Raw genomic sequence first — 24,534 nt, 5'->3', positions numbered from 1 at the left:
TAGAATATACACTGGAACTTTTAATGGTAAAATGAGAAAAACATGAAATACTTACATCAATGAGCTGAGTTGCAGACAGCACTGGCATATCATTGAGGTTCAGTTGTTTGTCTACCAGTAACTGCTCAGGAAGTGTCTCCTGATGTAGAAGAAAGCGTTCCTGTTCTGATATTTCTAGCAGTCATTGAAGGAAATAAATGCTTCATATTATTAAAATGCAATACATCTTACAGCACAGCATGTCTATTATGAAATATTTTATATGGATGCTAATCTGAGTTATTTAAGCACAGAAATACTTCTATTGCAGTAGCACCGCCCTGGCAAGCTAGTAGCTGTTACTTTGCCCTCATGTTCCCAGTGTAAAGCAGACCAATAACTTTCTTTTTTCCTAAAACCAACAGAACTAATCAATAGGAATGGAGAGATGCTATGGCACTGGGTAGGAAAGCAAGTTAGCTATCATTTCTTGGAGCCACCTGTGCCATGAACCTACTCCTTTGAGAACTGCTTTGTTTTCCAGTAACACCTGCTTCAGAGTTAGAAGCCTACTGGGCTGAGGCAGAATCAAAACAGAGTAACTCTATCCACTCCAAGCAAATTCCATCCCCCGCTGTTCCACTGCATTGTAGAAATGAGAAAATAATTCCAGAGTATTTTACCTGTTTAAGGAGATGAGCAGATTATGGCAGAAATAATTACTCCTTCCTTACAAAGGTGAAATCTATACACAAGCAGTAGAAGTTTTAAAATCTATGTCCTCTGACACACAGAAATGGGTAACCCAGGAGAGCCCACACTGAATTCTGATAATCAGATACTCTCAAAATAAAGTTTTGCTTTCCTTATTTTTAAGGTTTTCCTCTTTAATGATGAAATTGTTCACATCAGTATTAGCATACATTTTGAAATTGCATTCACACAAGTTATATGCAATGTTTAATAATTACATAACAAAAAAATACAGGACAAGTTATTATTATATCCTGAAAATAATTTGTGACACCTACTTAGCTATCTGCTACTTTAAGACTTTTTCAGCAAGTTCTCATTCAAGAACTGTATATAACACACGGATAGATACACAGATAAATACAAGCAAGCCTGTGAAAGCTTCAGTGATATTTTAGAGCCTCCCCCTGGTGGCCAGTAATAGTTTAACTATCAGCACAGAGAATGCTTTTTCACAAACTCACAGAAGCGTGTGCTGTACAAACGACAGCAGAACAGAGCATTTAAGTGGGATGGGAAAGGCAGAGCAGGGGAACTCTTCTACTTGGTAACTCACAGGTAAAGCTGAATACTGAGGTTACTGCCTCATGCTCTCTTCCTTGTTCTCAGCAAAACAAACAAAGTCAGACCATTTATCCTTACCACATACAAGCTAAAGCCCTCATCTAAGAAAACAAACTATTCACAAATACAGTGTGATTCTAATTCAATAACTTTGTTAATCTGTTCTTCACATTAGTCTGTATTTGTTTCTTACCTTCTATCTTTTCCTGCAGTATGTCTTCTGAGAAATCAGATGCCAGTGCAGCTAATTTACTCAAGCCAAGAAGGGTTTTCTTCTTTGCAAAATATTTGGTCTCCATGTTTGCTAAAGTTTGCAGTGTTCTGTGAGCCTAAAAAAAAAATAATTATGCTATATATCAGTTTTAGAAGTTAACATCAGGAGGCTAACAGGTAAGCAGGACTTCATCTGAACTGCAGTCTCACAGCCATTTAACATTTGTAATACTGCCACGTGTATTTCTTAAGACTTACAAGTTGCAAACTAAAATCCTGCATTGCACAGTACAGGATGACATAGATCTCTATTCCTATTACACTCCCAGAATACTTTCCTTTAATAATGGAGAATAATCTTAAAATTAAAGGACAAGCTGCAACTTTACACATTGTATCTCTGGGACTCTATTTAAGGTTTCTCCATAAAAGCCAGGTTTTTATTTCCTTTATGTTCTGCTCGGAAGGAACATTCTGCATGCAGGTTATTTACTAGTTGATTCAGAAATTTGGTTGTAAGTGTAACTGGTTTCTAACCATTGTAGTAACCAAACAGACAAGAATTTATTTGTATGTCTGACAAAGGAACAGAACATTTCTGAGAACAGTCTGAATTATTTCTGTTCTAGAATCCTTGCTTCCCTCTTCACAAGGTTTTCTATAAACAACAACGCCTCAGTGGAATATTAGATTTCCAACACAGTCATCATCATGTGCATCACCTTCACCCATACAAAACTCTCATATTCCCACCCTCCCCCCCCTTTATTTTTTTTTTTTGAAAGGGTTGTATGGTATTCTCAACCTATAATTCATGGCATCAGAAAGGTTTCCATCCACTTTGTATTAATAAATGGGCACACAAACTGTTGCCAGAAATAGGAAAAAAACTGGGCAGCCTAGAAGGCAACAAAGAATCAAGTTTTATTTTTAAACATTCATCTATCCACATGGAGATCAACTTTAAAAATAAATTGCTTTCAAATTACAAATTTAGTGCGAATATGAATATCATAATAATAACGATTGAAGTAGTTAATGCTTATTTTTTTTCCTTTTTTTTTTTTTTTTTAAATTTGTGATACCTCCGAATTTCTCTGCGTTCAATTAATCAGTTTTGAAATACAAATTCCTGTTCTTCTCTTGCTGGATAATCTTAAGAATTTTACTGATATCCACTGTGAACTCACTGTGACCAGATTGATTGATCATATCTATGTCTAATATTTTGTCATCAACAAGGAGTGAAAAGCAGCTCTGATTTCCATTCCATGACAAAGCTCATGTGACATACCAGATGGTGCCTAGAAGGATTCTTCTGGTACTTCATTAATGATCTGTGCCTTTATCCCCTCATTCACATAGTGAGGCATTGTTCTTTTGATCATGAACTTCTGGCTCAGTGGTTAAAAGTTTTAAAACATGATACTTGAGTTTGTTTGTATTAAGAAAGCCTACCTTCTGCAAATCCTGACTATTGATTTCATGTAACCAGCTCAGGTGCTCATGTGCTTGCAGGAAACTGGCCAGCTGTCCATGCTGAGCAATAGGCTGAGATAACAGCTTCCCTCGTTTTCCTTTCTCTAAGTACCAGCGAAACAGGAAATCTGAAAAATTCTGAATAGGAAAACAAACATATTAAAAGTTGCTTTTAAGCATCTTATGTCTTATTTGGCTAAATACTTTGTAAGCTACCGCTGGAAAAACATGGGTTAACTTGATTAACAAAACTGAAAAAAAAAAAAAATACGGTTGATGAAGAAGAGCTGAGTCCTGTTAGAAATACAGTCTTAAAAAGAGCTCATCAACTACTTATACCTCAGGATTCATCGTTCAATGGATGAGAAGGAAAAGACAAATGCAAATTCTTTGTTAGTCCAGAAGAATGCAAACAGTCACCACCTCAGCCATAGTTCCTTATTTCTGCAACTGCCCCTTTCCCACACTCAGAACTCTGTGCTTGATGCCTCCTTTCAGACTTGGACGCTCACTTCTGCCACTGTTCTTGAAACACCCTCCTACCTCCGTCTGAACCTGGAACCCTGGAACCCTTCCCCTTGTCACTGACAAAGCCTTATTTTTAGAACAAACTAACAAAAAACTCCCCCAGACTATTTTATCCTCATAAACTTTAGCGTTAAATAACTGATCAGGATTTAAGTTTGAGATTTAACTTAGTCTTCTGAGAGTAATCTTGAATGCTGTTTCAAAATTTAATGTTCTAATGCTGTTTCAAGTGCATTAACAATTTCAAAAAGTTTAAATAAACCATTAATCTGATGTTCTACATTTTAGACTTGATGTATTCCCTTCTATGTTCAGCACGGTAAGTTCTCTTCAGAAAGCATTACTTTCAAAACAAAACGAAAAACAAGTAAACAAAAAAATTCCACACCACCAAAATTAGTATTTAAGACAGCTAACTGAAGAGAACATATTTCTGTTGATGTTTTCTTTGCAAGCTCTGGGAAAATTCTTCCATTAAGTCTTGCAAGATAAATGTTGGCTCCAGTTTTCCACATAACATTCTGTGTGCTTGTGTAAATATATATATATGCATATACATAAACACATACAGGTTAAAAGAAAAAAAATTTGCAAGACTTCAGGTGCAAAGTTATTATAAAGCATTATTTAAACGAGGTTGAGGTAAAGAAAAAGAAGAACAGAGATACCTGATCTGCAAACTGACTCATGTAACGCTGCAGCCTGGCCTGGTTGTCTGTCTGCTCACACATTTGCACCAGGATATCAAAGTCACAATACTTCTCTGCTAAAGCAGCTGCCATCTGATACTGTCCCAGGGAAACTAAGTAACCAGGAAGAGAAAAGTTACATCAGATACCTTCATCTTTACCTGACAGAAGAAGTTTGAGTGAAATGAAAACAAATTTCAGGTGTTCAAGTCAAGGAGATACTCCATACACACCCTATGCATGTATACAAGTCTGTATACACACCATCTCTGCCCCCCAGCACTAGAGGGAAGAAGGGAAGTTGTATAAACAGGCCTGTATACACTATTTTCTCTGAAAGTTCATATCTGCTATTTGCAGTTCTTTAGGGGAAGGATGGAAATCATCCATGATTTAATATTTTTATTAGTATCTAATTACATGAAGTGAGAAAACAGACAGCAAAAGCTTCTGATAACAGAACAACTGGATCATGGCATCTGTATTCAAAATATGTTGTTTAAACTCTTTCATTTGGGTTTTATTAAATATTAAGTTCACAGAATGCTTTTATTTGCAAGGCAAACTACAGATTAAACATGATGACATGAGATATACCTGTAAGCTAACAGAGCCCATGAACGTCAGTAAAACTGAGACTGACAGTTTAAGAGACCTTTCCTGAAGCTAAGGAATGTTAAAAGTCAGTGATTGCTAGGTCATTCTATCCATACTGCATCCCTTACTATAAATCTAAAGAAAATAGAAGTTTATAAATTCAATACAGTGAATTTGCTTAAGGTTATTTCCACTCAGCAAGGGGGCACTGCTATCAATTATTCATCAAAGATGTGACTGATACATCAAACAACAAGTTTGATTAATCAAGATTCAACTTTTACTCTGATAAATGCTAAACAAACTTATTAGAGGTACAGGTATGGAGGCAATCTTAGAAAGAACACTAAGGTGTTCCCATTTTACAAATATCCTATTAAATCATAAAAACCAGTAACTAATATACTGAAATACAACACAAAGAATTCACACACGAATGCCATTTATTCTATTAGGTTTGCATCACTTTCTCACTGAACATTTAAACCTTGCATTGAAGGAAAACTATGAGTACTTACGGAGAGGAGACAAGAGCTCTGATCTCTTCTGCACGTATTCCATTTCCAGATTGCTGTATCTCTCTTGATCAGCAGGTCTGTCCACAGACTTCAGCTGAGAAACGTATCCATCTAGAAAGCAGTCAAGCAGTGCCACCACCTGTTCAGCCACAATGCTACGGAGGCTGCTGTCCACCTGAGGATACACCACCTTCAGAATGATTCCATGCTGACGTGTTATTGCTGCACGTAGGCTGCTGGATGCTTGGAAAAAACAACACAGTAGATGTTAAAACCACCTCACTTGCAAAGGAATCCAAGCTGAAGTACAACAAAAGCACTGCCAAGTAAAAAAACAAAAAAAAAAAAAAGAAAAGGAAGAAAGGGCTAGTAAGCACCTCAAGCACTTTGGGTTTCAAACACTATCAGAAAAATCACACCAACTACATGCTCCCATTTTCCTTTAAATATTAAATGTGGCCAAAATGGAGTAAACGACCAATAAGCAAAAACACAGCCCCCCCCAACCACACAACCCTATGCTGTCAGCTATCAGGATCAGCTGCTCTGAGAAGAACTAGCATGATCTCTGATGAAAGAAGAGAATATGCAAAAAAACTTAAAAAGCTTCTGCTAACCCACCTTAAATCTGTGAGTGTAATCATAAAACACCAGAACAGTTTACACAGATTGTGCTTTTCAAAATATTTTGATCTTAGAAGTGCTAAACAACTAACATATGTTTTATACATAAAGGCCAGAAGAAAACCCAAACACCAACCCAGAAGTTCTTGCTTCTGGAAGCATTTCTTCTGACAAGACACTTTCAAGCACATGGACAACCACTGGTCCCCTCTGAAACAGCTCTAGATCCCATGAATTACTTGAACATCGTACACCCCATAGCTCCATCAACTAGAACCAGCACACAGCAGTTAAAAGTATATATTAACTTTGTCTCCTAAACATTGCAGTTGCATTGCAATGCAAGTTTTAAAGGATTACCAAAACTCCTGGTCAGAATAAGTGTTCATTTCTCCACTCACTGATCAAAACCTCTCACTTCTCCCACTCTTATTGACCATCCTTGAGAAGCTTTCAACAATAAGCTTAACACTCAGATTGGAATTCATGTTTTCCAGAACACAGCAGAAGTCCTTTTTATTTGAAATAACTACTGAACTAGTATTAGTAATTTCTCACCTGTCCATGGAATGTATTCAGGCTCTCCTTCTGGAAGCTCTCCTGTTTTATATAAGGATGCTCTAGATTGACGATACTGACAGGCAGCTTGTAGCATATCCTGTTAAAAGATACGCAAATACGTATCTTAAAATCTACCTGTGTAACACAGGTTATAAAAAATACTGTCTTTTATAGTTCTGAAATGTTATTTTAATAGTGCCTTCCTTCTCAGTTACACAGAAGAGAACATACTGTCTGAGCAAGAAGTCTCAGGTCTCAACGCAAACTCTTCACTCTTTGCTACAAATACAGGTACTTTTTTCAACACTGCAGCTTCTCAAACTCTTTCTAGCAGTGGTTAAGGAGAATAGGAATGTCCCTAATTTTGCTGGAGACCATCTCTTCTGTTCCTCTAATATATTTAGGCATATGAAAAATGTATTTACTTCACACATCAGAAGCTCTGACGTACTGATGTACACAACAAACTGAGCACTCATTAATATTTGCCCTTCCCATGGACATTCCAGTTGGTGCACTTCTATACCTTAATGATGTTGTTCACATTGACAACTACTTGGGCCCACTCAATTGATTCAATATGCATTTCTTTCAAAACTTGTTCCTCCTCTTCTAGTAAGCATCCAAAGATGGAATCAATCTGGGACACCTTAAAATATAAAGAAAAATTGCAGTGAGCACCAACACATGCATCCCCAGCTCATACCTACAAGCCAAATGACAGAAGTGGACTAGAAATAGTAGAATCCAGATCAATATCCAAAAATATGAACTACTCCCATGGATAATGAAATCAATAACTTACATTTGAAACAACAGCTAGAACAGATAAATTGCCTCACTGCCAGCCTTAAACCAGACAGAAAAAAAATTCTACTTTTAAACAATCAAAATTGATCTTTCTAATTTTCTATTATATTTGTTTTCCTCCATTAGCAACTAATGCCCTCTTCTGGGGAAAAATATACAGTTACATATTTCAAAAAAACCTCAAGCGCTCTGTCTAATTCTTTTAATTATTTTCAAAGAGGAAGAATTAAAGGACTGGCTACATGAATTAATGCAGCTTAAACTGAGAACTGAGATTAGATACATTTGCTTTAGAGAGGACAAAAAATTATGAAAAACATATTTGATAAAAGTCATTCCAGCTTTCACCCCTGTTTGCACAGCTTCATACCCATCAGTTCACCCCATGAGAATAATAAATTAGCATGTATTTTCTGAGAAGCTGTAAAACTGCTTCTTCTATGTAAAACATAGCAAACTTGATTTCTCTACACATTTGCAAGTACTCGTGTTCATTTGTACAGACATAAGAAGTACATGTAGTAAAGTGAGGAAAACACACTGCCAAGCCATTACTATTTAAAGGGAAATTGTGTAGAATTAATTTTTGAAAGGAAATACATCAAAGTGTACATTAATGCATTCCAGCATCCACTACATGCAATACCATTTAGAAATGAAAGAATTCTATGCATTCTGCTGTTCTTACCTCTCGAAAGAAAATATCTGCAGGAGTAAGATTTGGTGGAATGTCACAGTCCCTTTTGTTTAAAGCAATCAGTATAGCAGCATTCACTAGATCAGGCAGCCTGGAGTGATAGTTCTTGAGAACAATAGCAGCTGCTAGTTTTTCTGCATGCTCACAGAGCAACAGTCGAGTTGCCATCGGCATCCCCCGTACTGGAAAACTGCCCAGTCGTTCAAATATGCCAACCTTGTGTAAAACAAACACACCATCCATGCTTTAAATCATTTTACTTTCAGCCAAAAACAATTCTCTGTGTTTGCTGACGTAAGTAGAACAGTAAAAATATTACCTGGTGAAGAAACTCAATGAAGAAGGAATGAGCTTTTGTCTTATCCTCCAGCTGATGGAGAAGAATGAGGGATGTATTGCTGAAACCACTGGCTTCTAGATTAAAACAAACAAACGAAATCTTACAATGCTTTATATCTTCATGTCAAAGATCACTATTTTTCTTTACCTCTGAGGCAGATGCATTTCTGTAAGTTTCTGTACTGCTACTACATGCATGCATATTTATATACTGCTGTTTTTAATGAGGCTTTTGAACTCTACCATAGTTGAAAATAAAGCCTTTAGAAGCAATAAAGTATGTCAGATGAGTACCATTCCAAAGCACTCATGAATTTGTTATGCTGCTCAAACAATAGCTTACGAGCTTACTCAAGTTTTAATAAGATTAATAAGATAATATTTTTTATCACAGTAGCTTAGTTGAATTTACATGGCTGAATTTATAAGACATAGATCACACTACTACAAAATAAAGTTACAGGCACTCAGACTTGAGTTTTGCCTCTGCATTGCCTGAACAGTTCCACCACATGACATAAGCAGTGTCCTAACTCAGCACTACTTTTCCTCCTCCTCAAATGAACCTCCAACTGAACAGCATGTTAATACACCCACCAAACAACAAGGTTGTTCCAGGAGTCAGTAAGGATGATAGAAGCTTCCTCATGAACACCCCTACAGGTATCTCCCCTCAGCAGATTCTCCAGAGACAAAATCCTTTTTGTATTTGAATACTTTCTATTTATGCTTTAAGCCGAAAAACTACTAAGATACAAAACTCAAAAGAACTATTACTATCAGCAAAATTAGTAAGACTACTTCCAAGAAGCAGTGAACTTCCCCTTCTCTCTTAGGCAGTAAGAAGTGCAGATAAACTGCCGAGTTAAAGATGAAATTAAGATTCAGAACACACTAAGGATTTGATGCCTGACAATTTCATACATCTGTATGTACTGAGTACACACACTTTCAAGTGAGACTGTTTGGAAATTGGCAACTGCTGCCTCAAGGTCCTGGGGACAGCTTTAAGTTAATACTGCTCAAGAGAAAAAAAATCATGAACAGGGATATTTCTTTCTCAAAAGGTGTCTATTTTAATCCTTTACATATAGCAAAAGAAATTCAAAATAGTTTTCTCTTTAAAGCAGACATTAATAGCAATGTGCCAGAGAGATGAGCTAACTCTACCCAACCCAGGATCCAAATCTATCAGAAGTTGTACAGCCATGCTAACAAAGGGTCAAGCATGAGCAAACAAACTCTTATTTTTTTTTAAACACACTTATCTGCAGAAAATAACTTAGATCTACTCAAGGAATTATGGAAACACTGAAGTGGTACCACTCACTCTTTGCAGAAAGTCCCATCCCCAAAAATGCCCATTTTCTTTGCTGTTTCTGTTACCAGATGAAGAACTAACCACAGTAAACTGGAAGTTAATCTGGCAGTCTCATAAGGTGCACCTTTATGCCTGAAAATACATCTGGAGGTGGATGAAACATTGATGCTTTCTTTGCAAATTAAATCATGATTTTCCCTAGAGTACCATAAGCAGTTTTTCACAGATCAACCAAACAGTTAGCTTACCTTCAGGTACAGATTCAGCCCATCTTGGATCAGAGGCAGGATAATCATCCATTAAATCCACACTAATCTGAGTCACTGCCCTATCCAGTTCAGCATCAGAATCCACATCTGTGTTACTTGGAAACAGTTCAACCACCATGCTTTGAGCATTAACTATATCTTTCCTGAGATAAAAGAAATGCAATATGTATGAAATAAAAAAAAATATATATATATATATATATGATAGGATTATAAGAACAAGAACAACTCAATTTGTAGCACCTTTTGAGATATTCTTTTTGTATTTCAGACTATAAATATTGAACACTGGGCTACCTTTAATCACAAATAAAAAGTATTCTGATTCTTTTAATGTAAGCAAATTGCAGTCTTTGAAAGTAAAAAGCTTAATCAGCAAGTGTATGAAGTTACTTTTTACTTGTCCCTATTCTTACTAAAAGAAAAAGATTCAGCCTTTGCTCTGTTTATTGATTGTCATTGATAATTAAGTCTCCAAAGATCAACTGCTTGCTGTGAGATCCTTGTAAGAGTACAAGATATCACTCCCATGAGTGACAATACAGTAAAAGCTCTCAAAAATCTGACAAATGCTATCATGCATTATTCATATTTCTTACACATTTTAGAAACTCTTTCTATTCAGGTCAGTAAATTAAGAATAAGGAAGAAGCATCTAAACATTCTTTCAGCTTTCAAGGCATGACAATGTACTGAAGCACTGTAAGAAACATTCGATATACACAAAAAGCATCAATTTGATTTTGTGATTAAAAATTATTGTAGTCAACCAAGGATTACCCTGATTGCAAACTATTAACTGGAAAATATTTATGGTTTTAGTGTTAATCAGAATTTGTGTGAATGTTTGTCTAAGCCAAATGTCTTGAAATAAAAATCAGAATCGCATCCAGAAATTTAACAGAAGTTTACTAAAGTAAAACATACTTTTAAAAACAAGAATGTATTACATCTTTTATGGGAAGGAAGTTCTATCTTCATCTCTCCACAGGACACATATTTCTAAGGGATTTATGTGCTGCTTTATTGCCTCCATCAAACCACTGTCATCAGCCAGTACAGTGCAAGAATCAACTCTATCTTTCCCCAGAACATCCATACAATGTTGACTGTGCTCGATGCACAGCTTGTGGATTTGCACATTTCCATGAGCTGCACAACTTTCCTCTACATCAACTGCTTTACCATCTGGGCAGGTCACTGCTACAGCTATTCTCTCAAAGACTTCTCAGTTTTTATGCCATTTTTTTTTCTAGTTAAAAATGTTGTGCAAACCAAACCATTAATTTCTTCTAGTTCTGTAAATGTAACTCTTTTGGGTTATACTATATATAACCCACAGATATATAACTATGTAACATCAGACTTTCATGCTGTTTCACACAGTTCTCCCTGCTACTCCCGACTTTCCTCTGACCCTGTTTCCAGTCCCTTTTGCACATTCTCAGAAAACTGAGGTTTCCTAAGTTCTGTGCAAGTTCACATCTTATTCTGATATTCTTTATTCTATGCAACGAATCCCTTATACAATCTTCTTAAATTGCTTCTTTCCCAATCTTAAGATTCTTTACAGAGATTAGTCTTAAGAGTGTTTCCGTTTGTATGCTTTGTAGCAATGAATATATATTGAAAACAATCCCTTCTAAATAGAATTAATCCCAGCCTGCATCTCCATGTATCTTCTCATCTGTACTCTTCCTCCTTCGTGTATCAGCAAACCTTTCAGAGGCATTCCAAGTGTTGCAACAGTAAGTTTGCTTTCCTTAGGATAGTTTGAAGAACAGTATTCATTTCTACTTTTACCCCAAAAATGTCACTTTTTTCTATTTGTCAATTTAAAAAAAAAGATGCCATCTTTCCACAAAATCTGCCTTGTTTCCATTTCATGGAAATAGAATGACAGCACGATAGAATGGCCTGAGTTGAAAAGGACCGTAACGATCACCTACTTTCAACCCCTCTGTTATATGCAGGGACATCAACCACTAGCATCAGTTCAATGTGTTCTGAAGCATTACTGAAAACTGATGAGCAAATAAAGAAACAATAGGAAAACCTATTTACTTTTAACAACAAAGTGTCACAGTGAAAGAACAGAGAAAACAAATGAACAAAGCTGAGAATGTTCTCACTGACACTAACAGAGTACTGCAGGGTTTACACACAGTAATCAGTATCCTTCAAACACAAGGTCTGTTCCTTCTTAGCATGCATCTTCAGCTAATGAAGAAGTGATGCACCTGTGCTATTCTAAGTGCACGTGTCACTAAAACCATTGTTAATTAAGGAGCACAAAACAGTAAGCCTTTACCAAGAAAATTTCCTACTTAAGTACCAATGTGCCTTCAAGAGTAGCAAAAAAAGTCCCAAAGATAGAGTGCAATTTTTACCTGCAGTATTGTAGAAAAGCAGCTTTCAGTAACTTTGTCTTATCTTCCTGAGCTACAGCTTCTAGCCTACTGGCTGGATCAAACGCAGGACTCTTAATAACACAAAGAAAGTATTTCAGATGAAAGACAAACAGCAAGTTTCATTATTAAATTAAAACTGTATTTCTTCATAACAATATAGATTCAAAATAAAAGTGCCACTTGGAAGCAGTTGTGCTTTTTAAACCCAAAAGATAACCTACAATGAAGTAGCTCTGTGTGTGTACATGTAATATGTGTACATGTATGTTTTAGGCTATGAACGTATGTTCAAAACTAACATTTTTGATAGAATTTAACAAGGTAACAACAAGTTCCATTGCTCACAAAAAGTGCAGACAAATCTAGACAGAGATTAACTCAGTAAGAAAAATATAGTTCCATTTGAGCTACCACCACAAAGGTCTTCCACTAAAATACTACTGTATAGTAACACATCTAAAAAGGTGATTTAACTGCAATAAAAATTGAAACTCACTCTTAGCCCATCAACACCACTCCCATTTCCTATTTTAGCAAGGTTTTCCACTCTTCCAGCTACTCCAGAGACATCTTGACAACAAATTCTACACACATTTTAAAGACAACATTTGAAGTATTTAAGAGTTTACTAAATGCACAGTGGCCAAAATTGCAATAAAAATGCTATCACACACATTTTGGTAGGGCTGTATTCCAACAAAAACACATAAAAGAGCAGAAACAATATTCAGCATCTATCAATTCAGACTCTAAGCTTTTCAGAATGCAGTAAGAAAATTCTGTCTGTTACACACAAAGGAAGAGGCTTTACAGACCATCCTGACAGAAAAGCAAGAGCAAAATCTTCAGTCTCTTCTAACTCAGCGTTCTATCAGGCCCAGTAACACCTACTAATAGACCTGTGAGAAAAATTACATATTTCTTAGAGAATTCTACTTCAGATCAAAGGGTAGGGAGAAGAAACACCTTACCCAAACTGACAAATACTGTTAGAGAGAATACAAACTGTCCAAAAAACATTTCGCTTCTGTTCTTGCTTTTCAACCATTACCTCACTTATCGGTCCAGCAACAGAAGAGGACAGAGAATCTTCAAGGTCTTCAGGAAGCAGAGAAACATTTTCTCTGGATAAGATGGTAATAAGTCCACTTCTTTTGGCAAAGAAGATGGGGAGGCTAGTATAGGAACCTGCTCCTAAAACGCTGTCTCCTGAAATGGCAACAAAGGAATAAAGGCATGTCAAATGCAACAGTAAGAAGAAAGTATGACACAGTTTCATAAACATAGATAAAATTTTGTTAGGAACCAATAGTAATTCCCACAACTGCACCTGACTTAAAAAAAACCATGAATACTGTTTGCTACCAATTATGTACATTTCAGTGTACTGTTGAGTGAAAACAAAACAAAACAAACCCACCCCAAAAAAATCATCAAGTTTCTGGTAGCTCAAACTCCCTAATTTCTGCTTCAGACTGAAAAACACCTCTGAATATCAAGGACAATGTACCTGGACACCTGGTAAAAAGACCTATGATGAACATTAGGCTGACCTTCAAAACAAAGCTAATTTCAAGAAAAACTGAACATTAGAGGGAGGGAAAAAAAAAAAAAAAAAAAAAAAAAAAAGGCCAAAACAAAATAAAGACACCCAGGGCATTAGTTTTGTCCAGAAAGGTTGTGGATGCCCCATCCCTGGAGCCATGCAAGGCCAGGCCGGATGTGGCTCTGGCAGCCTGGTCTGGTGGTTGGCACATAGCAGAGGGGTTGAAACTAGATGAGCACTGTGGTCCTTTTCAACTCAGGCCATTCCATGATTCAGTTATCAGGATCATACATTTACTTCATCTAAAATACTGCAGAATAATCAATAATGGTATCAGCTGTCAGTTTGGTGTTTTCTCCATACACCTACAAAAAGACTTCAATTTGAAAGCCATAAAAAGGCATGTAAATATGATTCTACTCTCTATGAAATACAATGGCATAAACACATTCAATTAAAAAGCATCAACAAAACATTACATTTCTCCCCTGCATGCTACCTTGAAAGCCAAATAAAATTTTCTCCTGTGGTAATGAAATTCTTCCAGTTCCAGTAGAACAAGCGAACACCTCATCTTCTTTATAAAGGTAAGCAGCGTGGCTGAAGTAATCTGGGACCACCAGGCAGCACATTACTTCCTCTTCAGACTGAAAGTGTTACATATGAACAGTATCATAATCAAAACCTTAAACAAATAAACATCTAACATTTTTAAGGCTGATCTAGAGTTGCATTAAATTTATTTTCCTCTTTTTTTAAAACAAGACAAGGATAAAGCAACAAAAAAAAAAAAAAAACCACCTCAGTCCCAAAAGGATGCTTTTCATTTGCCCTGAAGTTTAAGATTTTAGGCCTATAACTAGCAGTGTTCCCCAGGGATTGGCACTGATGCCAGTTCTATTCAACATCTTCATCAATGACCCAGATGAATGGATACAGTCCACCCTCAGCAAGTCTGCTGACAATACAAAGCAGGGAGGACTGACTGTCATATCAGAAGACTGTGCTGAAATTTAGTGGGATCTGGACAGTCTGGACAGTTGGGCAGAGAGGAACCCAAGGGCAAGCGTAGAGTCTTGCACCTGGAGAGGAATAAGCAACTGCACTCAGCAGTACAGGTTGGGGGATGACCTGCTGGAAATGAGCTCCACAGAGAAGCTCCTGGGTGTCCTCACTGACAACAGGTTGGCCATTAGCCAGCAGTGAGCTCTTGTGGCTGAGAAGGCCAAAGGTATCTGGGATGCATTACAAACAGCCTCAGCAGGCTGAGGGAGGTACAGACTCCCAGCTCTGCCCTGCTGAGACCACATCCGGAATACTGCGCCCAGTTCTGGGCTCCCCATTTCAGACAAGCATCTCCTAGAAAGAGACCAGGGGAGAGCAGAACATGATTAAGGGCTTGGAGTATCTCCTTATGAGGAAAAGCTGAGAGATGATCTCAGTACTCTTTATATTTGTCTTAAATACAGGAGTCAAGTTGATGGCAGTAGACTCTCTTCGATGGTCAGCAACAATAGAACATGGGGCAATGGGCAGAAATAGGAACACACTAATGTGAGGAAGAACTTCTTTACAGAGCACTGGAACAGGATGTCCAGAGGGGATGCAGATTCTCCTTCTCTGGAGATATTCAAGACCCACTTGGATGCCAACCTGTGCAACCTGCTGTAGGAAGCCTGCTTTAGCAGGGGAATTCAACTCAATGATCTCTAGAGGTGCCTTCCAACTCCTACAGTTTTGTGATTCTGTGATCTCTTTTTTGTTGTTTTTGCAAAACAAAACTCTCTACTCAGTTTAGAGCTTTCATTTGCATACCTGAAAAGATGGATTATACTGTGTGACCTCCACAACAACATCATCAGACATCTGGAAGCCTTTATCTTCTACGGTTATCAGAGTATAGTAGACAAGGCATGGATGATCTCCAGGATGCCATGCTGCAGCAAGTATCACCAGTCCATCACTATTCAACAAGAGATCACGTCAGTAGAGGTGATAATTAAATATTTCTCTTGCTTGAACTCTATCGCTTGGAAAACAGATATTTAAGTACAATTACAAGTAAATACTTTCCGTACTGTATAGTAGTACAATATTTTAAAAGTAAATTACTACTTGTTTCAGAAAAGCAAACTCTTTGTTCTTTCATTCTGTTTTAATACAAATATGCAACTGCAGTACAAAACTGAACCAATCCAGTTGTGGAAATTTTACGTAATTAAATCAAATACAAGAGATACAGAAGACTTCCTACATTTGCTGTAATAACAGTTATACTTGCTATTCACTGTCTTTGTATTAAGAAAACCTAATAAAAAATGACATTAAAAAATGAAATAAGTTATTCTTAGGTAAAGAGTCATAATGCTAGAAAGCTAATTTTGTGCTTCATGCTATGATTATCTAGGTAGCTGATGAGCTTATTTTATTAACAGTGGCACTCAAGTAAAATTAAATTTCAGTTTATTAGAAAAAGATTTTGATAAGAAAGCAGAATGCAACTAGTAGATTCACTTAACCAGATGAACATCAGGTGAACTTCCTTACCGATTCTGCTGTAAATCCATATACTGTACATTTACTCCTCCTTTAATATCTTCATAGTTACTCTCAGAACCCTAAAAACAAACAAAACAGAAAGAAACTACAATGTATCTGACTTAAAACCATACACAAATAGGCTGCTTATTAAGGAAACAAAACAAAACTTCCCAGCGAGTTTGTTCTTACCCAAATTGCATCTGAAATGTGTTCCTTCAGGATTCTGTTGATATCCCAGCTGAGAATATAACGTTCTGATGAACTGTCAATCTCCCATTTGTTTAAATTTGAATTTGTTAGCATATAAAAGCTCGATCTCTCTTTATCCCAAAGAACACTAGAAATCTGCATTTAAAATAGAAAAATCTCAGACAAAATGATCTGTATCACTCAGTCCACACAAAAATTACTTCCTTGGGAAACTGGAACAAGAGGTGAGACTCAAAGGCTTTGCAAACTCCCCAGGCAACATTGTACTTTAAAGCTGGGCTTTTTTTTTTTTTCAGATCTAAAGAATAAATAATTCTCCAATACACAACATACTATTTTTTTTTTTTTTTATATTTACTTGATTCCTGTCTACTTTTTTAATGGGAAAAAAAAAAAAGTATATAACATAAAATCATTAAGAGTCTTCTTTGACATCATATACCCATAGGCAAACTCGTGTTTTTCTTCTCCAAAACACTGAGACTAGAAGGCACAGACAGACATTAAAGTAGATTAGCATCTGAATTTTTTCAGGCTTACCACAGCATCATTTCCAGGTGATAATATACCCAGAAGAGAAGAAACTTTTCGACCAATTCCAGAAAACATGCCCTGACCCTGTGGCAGAGCATGCTGATGAATCTTGCCAGAATTATCAGGAATCAGTCGAACTAGCTGGCCTCTGGAAGATGATAAAATAAAGCTTCCTCCCTTAAAAAAAAAAAAAAAAAAAAAAAAAAAAGAAATTATGTTAAAAAGTTAAAAGCACATTCCTGCAGTAATTATAGTCATAAAATTCTTCATCACCTCGTGAAGAGAAAGACTGAACAAGCCATTCATATTACTTGAGCATTAACAGAGATGTTATATATTTTTATATACATCTGAGTAGGGCAATAGCAAACGTAACTGCAAAAAGATATTACAATGCCAGCGTCGTACAAGATCAGAACATATTCTATGCAATATAAGAAAAAGGGGGGGCTTTTAAATGCTTTCAGGTTTTTTGTTTTGCTTTGGTTTTGTTTCTAAGAAATACTACAAATCAGCACTTAGCTAAACATTTAAGTGGTAGTCAGTAGTGGAAAAGAGTCATTTACTTAGCTCTGAGAGCAACACATTTATACCCATAAAACTCATTTCAGTCTAACCACACACAGTACTAAAATCCCATGAAGCATTGTGGACCTTATACTGAAAATTAGTATTATCTTTGCACTAGAAGAAGGTGAAGTGTTGAACACAAGGCAAAGCATGCATTCCACTGTAGGTGCTTATACACGTTATTTTTAAAGCAGGAACTTCTGTGCTAGTGCATTTTTTGTGTGGGTGCACTAATGGGTGCATCTACATTAAATTTGCATCAGGAGCATGTTTCTGAAGTGATCTGCTAGTCTCCACGTATTACATGCTGGATCACACGCCAGTACTCTACATGTACTAGCAATATATCCTTTGAAGGAATCTAAACTGAAAGATGGGCTCTGACCACTGACAGACATTCACTTCATTTCATGAACTTGCTTCAAATAATAGCCCTGTAAAAATTAAACAGTGTAAACAGTGGCTTTGCCACAGCACCAGCCATAGCTTGGAGGCTACTAAAACAGCAAAGTTTACCTAATTTTCATGATCATACCATACAAAAGTTACACTACAGATTAATTCTGTCCATCAACAGGTGGACTAATATTCAATAACACACTTTTAGATCACTGACTTAAAATGGTTCCTTTAGCTGTAAATTCTCATACATTTTAACAATAAAGTCAATGTGAAGATCTCACTTTCCTCAGTTTGATGCTTAAAAACTGAACACAGTAAAGCAGTATTTTTATATAAATCTATTGCACTGTACCTTCACTGCTGTCAGGAAACTGCATAGAGAGCCTCCAAAGTCTGTGAAAGTCTCAGTATAGGAACCCTCATGGGCAAGACTGGGCCAGTAGCGCACAGAACCTTCGCTGGTAGCAACCATTATTGCCAGGGACTTGAAGTGGGAAAATAATCATCGTAACACGCAAGACAAAAAAACAATCAGACTGCAGCTTTACCTACATCACCTTATTTTACATAACAAGATAGCAAGACTGTGAGGGACTCACGCGTGAAAACGTAGTGAATACATATGGATGCACATTCACAGGCATACACTGAACAGCAGGATGATTCTGCAGCATATCTTAATACATGCAGGGAATGCTCTACTTGCTTATTTTGCTAGTAATAGCTTGTACGGGTTTGTGCTCCTGATACTTCAGTTTGCTACTGAAAAGCAAAAATTTACAAGACAAGCTGCAAGACAAAAGGTATAGTGGGGAATTCTGGATGCCAAGATGATGACTTAAAATGGAAGATTATAATTTCATAAAGAAACTGCTCTGGATTGATTAATGAAAATGAAAGCAGATTTTTTTCTTCAAAAAGACATAAGGCCACTGTGTGCCTCTATTAGGGCTTCTGACTTAGAAAACCACCCAGACACCAAATTCAAAACGTGATGCAAGAGACTTCCAACATCAGCTGTGCTATAAAGACTACAAAAAAGGGAAGGTGCTCGTTTTTGCTTTTCAGCTATGTGTACTCAGAATTAAAAGACAGCTGAACTCTTTTCAGCTAGCATGCAGATCAGTTGCATCTGCTTACACTATTTGAACGCTAGTTAACTGAATATTTCTTCATTGGCTGGGAAAGCATGCTAAGTAATTATCATAGAAACTGTACGGTATTCTGATTACGTAACATGTAAGGGGCATAAAGTGATGAGACTTTATTTCAAGCATATTTAACAAAAAACAACAATCTTAACTTTTAAAATATAACAAGTACACAACTTTAAAACAGACTGAAAACAAAATACACCAGATAAAATAGAACACATTCAAGGCTGGTCCAACAGTATTTTTAAACACAAACTTTAAGAAGTTGGATCACCTGCAGAGAAGATGCGTCACCTGAGGAACTGAGACAACATATAGCTGCTAAACTGGAACTCCATTGGTAGTCGCTGGGTGGCAGCTGGAGTTCCTTGCACAGAGATAACTGTAAGAGATGCAATTATAAAGATGAGACTGTAAGAACTTACTCCTGTGCCACAAAGTCTCCACAGCTGTTGAGCCTGACAAAAATTGATTTTAAATTAGCCTGCACACTGCATAAGGGGAAAAAGAGAACACAAGACAAAAACAAAGTCAAACTTGCTGAAAAATCTCTTTTATCATAACAAGCAAATGGCTAAAACACACACACACACACACACACACACACTTTCAAACACAGCAGTTTTGCTTTTGTTATTTCTGAATGTTTCTCACCTCTTTTCAGAGGTGCCATTACTTAGACATACCTTAATATAAGATACTAACAAGATGGCAGAACAAATTAAACAGAAAGCACTTGAGAAAACTGTGGCTCTGGGAAGCCTGGTCCAATGGCTGATAACCCTGCACACAGTAGGGGGGTTGAAACTAGATGATCACTGCGGCCCTTTGCAAACCGGACCATTCTATGATTGTACGATTCTATGAAAGCCTGAGGAGGGACAACATTCTCCTATCTTAAGAAAAGTGACATTTCAATCAGAAAAACAATAACCGCTGAAAAAACCTCTGTTAAGTACCAGAATCCTTGACATTTCTGCACTGACATTAAGAGAAGAATCTCTATAATTAACAGATGTTGCAGTAAATGGAAGGTAAAGATTTTGTGACTACAGGGCTCCTCTGAACATACTTGCTTTGCACTGTGCTGCTGTGAGAAAAATGTTCCCAGAGAAAAACATATTTTTCTTGACATAAAAAAACCAAAGGAAATATACATTCAACACTGCTGAAACTCACTTCAAAGTCACTTTCAGGAGTGTCTAAACCAATGTGTAAGATACCAACTCTTTTCAAAATACTGGAATAACTTTATCAAGGCTAACACATTGAAATGTAGAACTTTCACTTGGATGTTAATCCAAGGTGACAATTAGAAATGAAAAGAGAAATACAAAGCAGTTAAACTCTGCCAGAAACTTGAATTACTGCTGTTAGCATGACCTCATATCAAATGCTGCTGTCAGTGGAAGAAGCAAACTTCAGGTTATAAGGAAGCCTTGATTTAAAGCAACACAACTGGACAACTTGCCCTACTAGCTCAAACATACACATTTTTCACCTTAGTCTCTCATTTACCTTTGCAACAGGAGACTGACCAATCTTCCAAATAATCAGCCTCTCTTTATGGACTAGCCAAGCCCACCCGCTTTCATCCACTTGAACGCTCAGATGGTCATCAGCTACACAGAAAGTAATTTTTCAAAGGGTTAATATTTTACAACAGTACAGAGTAAGCTGAAAATCAAGTCACCCTCAGTCTTGTACACAAAGAGCATCTTTTGCAGCAAAATTAAATTCCTTGTTAGATCTTCCACATATTTAAGACACCAATAGCTAAATACAGTATAAAGAATCCATTTTTCAAAATATATAATAAAATATAAAAAAATCCATTTGTCAAAATGCTCAAGTTTTGAGCGAAAAGCAACACAACTCTAGAAGCTAGCCAATCATTGCAGATAAAAATCATCTTACAAATAGCTGAAGAATTTTACAAAGCTATTATAAAGCTTTATATCCTTGGTTTCTCTTATCTCCATTAGATAAATGAAGCTTAAGTAATTTATTGAACTGAGAAAACAGTTTCTATTATTGGGGTTTTAGAACTGAAAATCAAGCTATTGCTTCTGTTTATTTTCATCCACTGGTTTTATCACCATTACATGAGCTGAAGCTTAATTTAACTGACTGTATCTAATTTAATGACTCAGAGCATGTGGATTAAAAAAAAAAATAAAAGAAGGAACAACCAGTTCAGGAAACAAGAGAATCCAAAACAAGTCAGTATCTGAGCTATGCTTGCATGCATTCATATGCCTGTATTCTTACAACTGCAATAACAGTTAAGCATGCTGGATTCTAACAAAGTCACAAGCATTTCATTTTCCACTCCAGTCAGCTTTTAAATAGCATCAACACCACATTAACTTCTCTTGTCAACTTCCAGAAGGAAAATAGTGGATAAGATCTAGTCTTACCATCAGCATTTCTCAAGGCTTCCATCACCTTAACAGGCAGGGCAGATCCAAAAGCTTTCACATCGTAGTTAACAGTCTCACTTGCTAAGGGATGTTGTATAACTCTGGTGGGAGTTGCTCTTAAACAAAACAAAAGTTGTTATTAGTTCTCTATTGCTTCTTCAGAAACTCCAACGGTTCTTCACTTCAGATGCTTTTCATGCTTCTGTTTTGTTTTCCATGCATAGCTTCCTGTTCCTTTCTCTATTTCACACATATCTGAGGAATTCTCACGCTCAAGTTAGTAAGACAGGGTTAGAACATATCAAACCTGCATCATTTTATATTAAACTCTGAAAGAATAAAGCTAAGAAAACGGACAAAGTAACCTGACACACCGCTGAGTTCTGTCAAGCAATTATTATTACAGCGATGGATGCATGGGGGATCGCTCCACCAACACACACACCGAGAAGCAACAACAACATATTTAAAGGCAGAGCATATACATATTCACTACATTCCAAGGATGTGGGCAAAAATTCCAAGAAATAATTAACATCTCTGCTGGTCGTGGGATGAAGGATGAAGTCATTCTTATTGTAAATTTCCAGCCTTTTAAGGGAGGGGGCAGCCCAAAGCTGTTCATTATTCAGGAAGCACAAAACACTCAATTATAGGGCGTTTCAGTCAGAACTGGATAACGTGAGGTGATACAAAATATCCTACCAAGAAAAGATCTCAGTCAACACAATCCAGACAATATTGGGCATGTGAATTCACTGCATCTTTCAGAAGGGCTCCTTAGCGAATATCACTAAATAAATCATGTCTATAAACAGGCAGAAAACTCCTATTGTGGCCTGAATTACGTATAAAAGAAAGGAATCAACACAAATAAAATAGAAAACAGAGGCTGATTTAAACACTGCTTCCAGCAGAGGGCAAGATCCTATTCTGTAGGACCTGTCCCGATATCTAAACTCTTGAGCACAACTGTAAGAGCAACCGGAGGGAACATCTCACTCGCCGTGCGGCGTTATCTAGGATTTCTCCATCGCCAGCCCGACTGCTGATTGCCTCTACAACCGGCTACTGCTACTGCAGCACCGAGCACCCTGCCCAGACTCTGCGATGCCGCCCGGCGCCCTTGAGCTGAACTCACCGAGCAGAGAGGGAGCCGCTCCTCCGAGCCACCGGGGAGAAGAGCCCGGGGGAGCCGGTCGCCGCCACCATGGCCAGGTTCTTCCTGCTGCCCGGTCGGGACAGGGGGCTCGGAGCGGCGCTGCCGAGGGCCCAGCGAGCAGAGCCGCCCGGAGTCCGCGGCGAAGCGGGAGCCGAGGGGAACATGGCCGGAGGAACGGAGGCAGATCGGACGCTCCCGCGTGGCGCCCCTGAATGACGTTATCAGCGGCGCCGGCGCCGACGTATGACGTCACTGTTCTGCGCCCGGCTGGGAGGGAAGGGAGCCCCTGCGCTGCAGTCGGGGAAACCCCGGGGGCAGCCGTTCGCTCTCTGAGGTTTCCGCGTGCGTTTCCAGAAAGTTGATGGCGATCTGCTCAGGGAACAAGTTGGGCTGTGTGTAGGTGGTCAGAGGAGATAATCAATTAAAATGAACCGAATGAATAAATAAACATTCACAAAGTACCCATCGTTCTTTCCCACCGCGGTGTTTGATTAAAGAGAGCATTTAAGCTTGCAGCTGGTGATTTGCTGTTTGATTGAAAAACGGTGTAGCAAATACTGCTTAGGCAGACCAGCTGCAAATAGCTGCCTGCCTGCTTCGGAATGAAATTAGTCTGGAAGGATAGCGGCAGCTCAGATTCCATCATCTGCAGACATAATTCTCATTGATTGGTTATTTACTGTGAGCGGTTTATAGGAAGCAAACTTAACTGAGTGTGCCCTTCAGCACTGTTCAAAGAAAGGTGTGCATAGAGGGTCTGCAACATCTTCATGAGAAATGTTGTGAGTTACCCAGCAGGTCACAGTATTAACTGATTTGTCTCGTAGCATCATGTGTTCAAGATTTCTTAAGCAATGGGCAGCAATTCTCCCAACTCAAATAGTTGGAAACATCGTGCAATGTGGTCTCAACCAGTTCACTCTATACCTTTGCAAAAACTGGATATTCTATTACTCCACTAATAGGAATCCACTCCCTTTTCAAAGATAACCAGTATCTTGGTATCAGAAGATTTAAAAAAAAAAAAAAAAAAAAAATTGAATTAACTGCTTGCAACCCAAGTTAAAAGAACTTCAGAGTTGCCAGTCATTCACCGCATTTAAGATAAATAGCTTAACAAGTAGCTTAAGTTACAGCAGGGGAGATTCAGGCTGGACATGAGGAAGTATTACTTTTCAGAAAGGGTGGTCAGGCACTGGAATGGACTGCCCAGGGAGGTGGTGGAGTCACCGACCCTGGGGGTGTTCAAGGAAAGACTGGATGTTGTGTTGAGGGACATGGTTTAGTGGGAGCTATTGGGAATAGGTGAACGGTTGGACTGGGTGATCTTTTAGGTCTTTTCCAACCTTGGTGATTCTCTGATTCTATGATTCTAATAAGATTAATGTAAGTAATGTAAAAAGATTAAATTAATTAGTAAAACTAATTTGTCCCTCTCTACTCTGACCTTTTGAAGCCCCATCTGGAGTACTGTGGCCAGATCTGGGGCCCCCAGTACGAGAAAGACAGGGAGCTCTTAGAGAGGGTCAAGAGGAAGACCACTAAGGTGATCAGAGTAAAATGCATTAATTAGTAGTAGATTCTGAAAAAAGTATTTGTGTTGCATATTTATCTGTGTGCATGTGAAGTTAATTATTTTT

General features: G+C 37.6%; 1 protein-coding gene across 1 annotated transcript in view; it reads right to left on the bottom strand.

Moving 5' to 3' along the window:
* NUP133 (nucleoporin 133) overlaps positions 1 to 23,068 on the bottom strand; it is a 30,150-nt gene extending 7,082 nt beyond the window's left edge. Inside the window, exons 1-22 of the mRNA XM_042821768.1 lie at positions 22,874 to 23,068; positions 21,730 to 21,848; positions 20,828 to 20,931; positions 19,584 to 19,691; positions 18,508 to 18,639; positions 17,190 to 17,360; positions 16,629 to 16,784; positions 16,446 to 16,516; positions 15,714 to 15,861; positions 14,398 to 14,545; positions 13,404 to 13,561; positions 12,332 to 12,423; positions 9,921 to 10,084; positions 8,332 to 8,426; positions 8,004 to 8,228; positions 7,032 to 7,154; positions 6,503 to 6,602; positions 5,321 to 5,563; positions 4,185 to 4,318; positions 2,968 to 3,126; positions 1,490 to 1,625; positions 56 to 174 (exon numbers count right to left, since the gene is read on the bottom strand). Coding sequence (XP_042677702.1) covers positions 56 to 174; positions 1,490 to 1,625; positions 2,968 to 3,126; positions 4,185 to 4,318; positions 5,321 to 5,563; positions 6,503 to 6,602; positions 7,032 to 7,154; positions 8,004 to 8,228; positions 8,332 to 8,426; positions 9,921 to 10,084; positions 12,332 to 12,423; positions 13,404 to 13,561; positions 14,398 to 14,545; positions 15,714 to 15,861; positions 16,446 to 16,516; positions 16,629 to 16,784; positions 17,190 to 17,360; positions 18,508 to 18,639; positions 19,584 to 19,691; positions 20,828 to 20,931; positions 21,730 to 21,848; positions 22,874 to 23,058 — 3,090 coding nt within the window. The 5' untranslated portion in view covers positions 23,059 to 23,068. The remainder of the gene's footprint in view (positions 1 to 55; positions 175 to 1,489; positions 1,626 to 2,967; positions 3,127 to 4,184; positions 4,319 to 5,320; positions 5,564 to 6,502; positions 6,603 to 7,031; positions 7,155 to 8,003; positions 8,229 to 8,331; positions 8,427 to 9,920; positions 10,085 to 12,331; positions 12,424 to 13,403; positions 13,562 to 14,397; positions 14,546 to 15,713; positions 15,862 to 16,445; positions 16,517 to 16,628; positions 16,785 to 17,189; positions 17,361 to 18,507; positions 18,640 to 19,583; positions 19,692 to 20,827; positions 20,932 to 21,729; positions 21,849 to 22,873) is intronic.
* Positions 23,069 to 24,534: the final 1,466 nt, after the last annotated feature.

The sequence above is a fragment of the Centrocercus urophasianus genome, unplaced genomic scaffold (assembly GCF_019232065.1).
Source record: "Centrocercus urophasianus isolate 14NV4802_14NV808 unplaced genomic scaffold, USGS_Curo_1.0 seq_10, whole genome shotgun sequence".
Lineage (NCBI taxonomy): Eukaryota > Metazoa > Chordata > Aves > Galliformes > Phasianidae > Centrocercus > Centrocercus urophasianus.
The sequence above is the reverse complement of the archived record's forward strand: the minus strand, read 5'-3'. Positions and strand labels throughout refer to the sequence as shown.